A 6,030-nucleotide genomic window follows, 5' to 3' on the forward strand; every position below is an offset into this window, starting at 1 on the left:
AGCCTCTGCCCCCTGTCCGCGAGCACAGAGTGCGCGTGGCACCCCCGGTGGGAGCTGTCCGGTGCTGAAGTTGCATTTCTCACCCTCTCTGCAGGAGGACTAAAGCAGGGAGACAGAGGACAGCCAGAAAGACAGAAACAGAAAAGAAAGACTAAGCGTTGGTTGAACGTCCAACTATTTTACCGGATCAACTCACAGCTCGCGCTTCCTCCAAAATCTGAAGACAATCTTCCTCCGGTTCGCCTGTCTTGTTGGTGTGTAACGGGTGAATCAGCACGCTGGCCAGGCCGTCGGCAAACGGCTGTGTTTGTGAGTGTGTGTCGTTGTGTTTGTGAGAGTGTGTGTGTGTGTGTGTGTGTGTGTGTGTGTGTGTCGGTGTCGGTGTCGCACCACCATGCCAAGGTCGTTCCTGGTGAAAAAGGTGAAACTAGATGATTTCTCCACCGGAGCGGATTTGGAGAACGTCTACCGGCACAGGACAGACCTCAGCCTGCGGCTCCATGACAAAGGTAGGTCAGGCTGGCTACACAGCGAGCACTAACAGGTGTCTCAAAAACAACTCGGTCTGACAGAGGAGGAGGATGACAGACGGGGAGAGGGAGCCTAACAATGCTGTTTCCAAAAAAAAGACTTTAGCTATGCCTAAAAGGCGGTTTAACCTGTTGTGTCCTGGAGGGATTCCCTGTGACTGTACTTTAAAATTGATCTCTGCAGAACTCTAACTATCAACAAAAGATAAACTGTATAAATCACACAGGGACTTATGGTGTGTCAGTAGTTATCAATATTTATAATGAGCGTAGTCTATTTCAGTTGTGCATGTAGTATTACACCTGCTATTATAATATTCTGTAATATTACCGTAGCCTTTCCATTTGAAACAACATTACAGTCTTGTTGCTACCTGTAGGGTGATGTGGGTGTACTCCAGGCAGATACGTAGCCTCTAATCATTGATTACAGACCAGTGGCAGGCAGCCCAGAGCTATCACATAGTTATTACCTTTCTGATGGGTAATAAAAGCTTCAAAGCCTAGCACTAAGTAGTCCACTGCAAAATAAATGATTCTACATGACTTCAAAGAATGATCAGATGAGATCGACAGGATTAAACTGTGAATAAGAACTGCCAATCTCAATAACCATGACACCCTGCTCAATGTTACCAGCCCACACAAACACTTGTACTGGGAGTACTGAAGCTTGATTTAAGTGTTTGGTCGGTTGTAAGAATGGAGTTGCCACTGGAGAGGAAAGGTCACTTGAGAAATCAACTCAATCCAGCGCGCCCCATGTTTCATAGATTTTGGCTCATAGTCAGCGGGGATTCCCCCCCCCCCCCAGGCAGGCTAAGTAAGGTTAAAAGAGATAAAGACAGGACAGTGGTTATTAATATCTGGTCCACTTTCACTTGGTTTTGGGGAATTAACAAAGGCAAAGCTCAGTCAAAGTCAAAGTGTTGTACTTGTCTGAACATGCTTCTGATGTTGCATGAAACCTACTTCCTCGTATCCTGTAGGTCAGGTGTAGATGTTTTTTTTATAGAAAATAAACTGACAAAAAATTGGATAATAGTTTACAACTGTACAATATTATCCATCAACCACCTCGAGATGCAGCACAAAAAGCATTTGTTTAGTTCTCCTTTATGTAACAATGCTGTGCCCAGAAACATTACCACCAGTGGCCCAGTTCAGTGTTTTCTTGCTTGCATATAAAGGTATCCCCATCACAGGCTCATAGCCCACATAAGTTTATTGTTTGTGCTCCATGTCAAGGTATGACAGTTTTTGCAGTGTCTGCAGATTTTTGCATGATGATATGCCTACAGTAGTGCTACAAGCCTACATTGTCAGGATACCACAAAAACAGAGTTTACATTCATGACTCTTATCTCACTTTATAGTCACAGATGAACTGTTGAATATGAGTTAATGGTAACAGATTATGAATGAAAATCAGATCATTATTTTTGGACTGTCTTGGTATACAATATCTTACAACAGTATTTTCTTTAGGTATAACAAAGCAGGGCCCCATTGCAGGTATCGTGAAGACAGTGTGATTCATTGTTTAGTGCCGCCTCTTTGCTTCTGAAGCTGTGAACTTCTCCACACCCTGTAACTGTGTGCGTCACATTTTACATGAAAAACCAGAGATGCCTTTGCCAGGTAAATGCAGCCACTGCATTGCTTCCACCCTAATGTCATTGACACGTTGTTGCACATCAACATGTGTACTCCTTGTGCAGTCTAGCCTGCATTTCACTGCTTGTAAAGCAAAGAGCTGTCAGTGGAGTATTTATAATGTCGAGGTTAACAAGCCCTGCTTGGCTTAACACGCGATCTGCCGCCTCAGCAGCAACGTGCAACGCTGCCTGTCCCAGCCACCTTTTGTTTCCATCACTAACACCTGATAGTAACAGCTTAATGCAGCTTCTACATACAGTACAGACTAGGATCTACCCACAACGTTAGGAATAACTCTCTGGTTGAACGAACTGGCTTTTGGAATAATTTATATCCCACCCGTGTTCCGTGCGTTGTGTGGGATGGGACTGTGTATTCAGATGGGACGCTGTGGCAGATATGTAGTAGGCCTAGCTGTTATCGTATGCAGGCAGATATGTGGGGTCAGATAGAGCATGTTGCTTCTGCATCTTGGTAAAAAAAAATCCTCCAAGAGACTGGATTAATAATAACAACAAAAAGAAAAAAAGTAAAATACTATTTAGTTTTCCCGAAGAATGCATATGACAACCACATCTGTCTGCCTTTTCTTGTGTCCAATTGATCACAACTTTCATCATACATTATAATGCTGTATAATCAATGTCCCTGTTTAAATAAAACAAACAGTAAATGAGCAGGCAAAAACATATGTGTAATGCCACACTTGTAGATTCACACTCAAAAACCAAGACTGCCAGGGAACCAAATCTAAAGGTATTTTATAATGTGGGTAAATATGCTAGTTAGTATGTATGTATGTACTACAAAACGTAAATGCAAATGTGCATTTCTATAGTTAGACATTATTTTCATATAATTTCCACAAATGTATAAAGCCCCTGAAAAACATACATCAAATGTGAAAGAAATTGCATTTTTCCAGATATACAATGAGTTTTAGCATCATCCAACCTGCTCATATGTATCTATACTGTTTTAGAATGAGTCTCAGTAACTGTACTTTGCCAAAAGGCTTGTCATGCAACTCTTCAACCCCCTGATCTGTAGAAAAATCCCTGTACTGTTGCCTGCACTGACTGAGCCTGTGCAGCAGCCTTGTTGTCACTGTGCCATTGACTGCACTGGAGCTGTCCGTGGTGCTGATGCTCATTTTCACAGCCTAAATCAGCTTTCTTAAGTTCAGGGTCAGCCTGTGTGCATTTATCTTTCTCAGAGGAAGTGTTTAAGCTGCAACCTTTGAGAACTGTAAGGGAAGGATATTGCTGAATTATCTCTGGACTATTACTGCTGGCTTTTTTCACACTCCACTACTGGCCACAGGTGTGCAGGAGAGAGACAGATGTTTTGTGCTGCTGCTTTACTGATTGTGCAGGGTAAATGCAGGGAATGGAACTGGGCCATAGTTGCTGCAATATTACTACACTACTACACAGTATTGTGTATTGTGCTTATTCAAGTTTTTATCAGTACATTTAGAGTAAGAGGAGGACCATAACACTCAATGCCTCTGATACAAAAAAACGGTATATAACCACAGATGATCTTGTGGTTTAGATGTCCTGGAACTACATGTACAATTGCTGAACTAGGATCAGATCTTAAAGGAACCTAATGTTTAACCGACTGTGTTGCCTTCTTTACTTTTCTGCTCTTCCAGTTTAAAGGAAAAATGCATCTGGTTTCTCATCACATACAGAACTGTGCTGTCTGTCATGATAGCATTTGTGTCCATCCATAGCACTTAGTGAACAGCTTAATGGTGTTTCTACATACAACACACAGTAACATGTTCAAAACAAGTTACTGGTTGAATGAACAAGTTGTTTGGAATATTCATGTCAACCCATCGTCTCTATGCTTTGTGTTATAATAAATGCACGTAAGTGGGATGCAGAAGCAAAAAAAAACAACCAACATGCATCTGTATAAGGCGAGCTGTACAGTATATCACCAATATCACCGAGTAAGCAAGTACGCAGTTCCACCAATTCAGACTGGGTAATGCTGGTCAATATATTGAATCTATGCATATTGTCTCTGTGAAGAAGGATAAGTTGCATTGTACTCTGTTCTCCTGTCCAGCTGTCTACAGCAGTTTAATAGCGTTAATCCAAACTTTCCCCAGTTGTGTCCCTGATTAGACGGAGTGCAGTAGAGAATGTCATATCACATACTGGTCCGTCAGTCTCTGATGTGGTGGGGGATCGTTTTGTGCATGTGCCCCTCTGTGCCTCCTAAGATAAGCATATTAACTACCTAACAAGTTATGTCATGGCTACATCAGGGACAAATACTTTAGTCTGAATCTGTATATCTTTGATTCCCATGCCAGGCTACAGTGTAAACCCATTTATATATTAACTTCCAACTCAGTGTTCTATAACCTAACACTGTTTTTCTTTTTTCCATGCCAGCTGGTTACATCAGTGACTACATCAGCCCTGTTGTGTACGATGGTGAGAGTGACGGTGGGATCAAGGTTCCCTCTCCTGACCCCCTCTACGATGGTATCCACAGTGACTACGGGGCCCCTGACTCTGAGTCTCCTGACAGTCCTGGCTCTGAAATCACTGACGGTTACATCAACGGTGATGCTGCTGTGAGTGAGGGTTACACAGTCGATGCCTTCTTCATCACTGACGGCCGCTCGAGGAGGAAAGCTATCAGCAGTCCCAGGACCATCCAGAGGCACACCTGCAATGAGTGCGGAAAAACCTACGCCACGTCTTCCAACCTGAGCCGGCACAAACAGACACACCGCTCGCTGGACAGTAAGCTGGCAAAGAAATGTCCAACCTGCGGTAAGGTGTATGTGTCCATGCCCGCCATGGCCATGCACCTGCTCACTCACGACCTCAAGCACAAGTGTGATGTGTGTGGGAAAGCGTTCAGTCGACCCTGGCTTTTACAGGGCCACATGCGCTCTCACACAGGTGAGAAGCCATTCGGATGCGCCCACTGCGGGAAGGCCTTTGCAGACCGCTCGAACCTGCGCGCTCACATGCAGACCCACTCGGCCTTCAAGCACTTCAAGTGTAAACGCTGCAACAAGACCTTCGCGCTCAAGAGTTACCTGAACAAGCACTACGAGTCTGCCTGTTTCAAAGGCCCCTTCTCTCCTCTCGGCCCCCTAGATGAATGACCCCCTGCATAGATAAAACAATAGACAAACCTGCAGACATAAATTACCATTATCCCTACAGACTGAACTGCAGACACAAACAATCTATTTTTGGTCAGAAGATGACCTTGCTTTCCCTCCTCCCCCTCTCACACTTTCCCCCACCTTGCTTTCCATTGGAGCCTATTCATGATGATGAAGATAGCACAATTTTTCTCCTTGAGATTTGCCCACTTAAGGATTTAACTGATCTACGCATGCACTTCCTCAAAAACTCTTCACCGCCTCTTCCTCCGTCTGTTCTGGATGGAGACAATAATACTAACACGGCTTCCTTCTGGCATCTAGATACAGTATGGCATCATATATTTTAGGACACTGGTGATGATGATAATGATGATGATGATGATGATGATGATGATGATGATGATGATGATGAGGACGACGACAAAGACATTAGTGCGACGATAGCTACTGGGTTCCTCCCTGCACTGAAACGCAGTGAAAGAGTTATTCCTTCTGATTTTGTTTTTTGGGGGAATAATAGTAATAATAATAGTAATAATAATGGTAATAATAATGTTCTGCTGCACCAAGTGACCATATTCTCTCCACTACTGAGGTAAAAATACTATTTTTATTTATTATTTACTTATTTATTTTAGCTTTTTGCTTGTCCTTTTTTATTTGTTGTATGTTTATATTTGATTTGATATC

General features: G+C 43.1%; 1 protein-coding gene across 1 annotated transcript; it reads left to right on the forward strand.

The window, feature by feature from the left end:
- The first annotated feature begins 394 nt into the window (after window positions 1-394).
- Window positions 395-5,334, forward strand: LOC144518981 (transcriptional repressor scratch 1-like). The gene is made up of 2 exons (XM_078251862.1): window positions 395-509; window positions 4,607-5,334. The coding sequence occupies exons 1-2, from the start codon at window positions 395-397 to the stop codon at window positions 5,332-5,334; spliced, it is 843 nt and encodes a 280-aa protein (XP_078107988.1).
- Window positions 5,335-6,030: the final 696 nt, after the last annotated feature.

The sequence above is a fragment of the Sander vitreus genome, chromosome 6 (assembly GCF_031162955.1).
Source record: "Sander vitreus isolate 19-12246 chromosome 6, sanVit1, whole genome shotgun sequence".
Classification (NCBI taxonomy): Eukaryota; Metazoa; Chordata; class Actinopteri; order Perciformes; family Percidae; genus Sander; species Sander vitreus.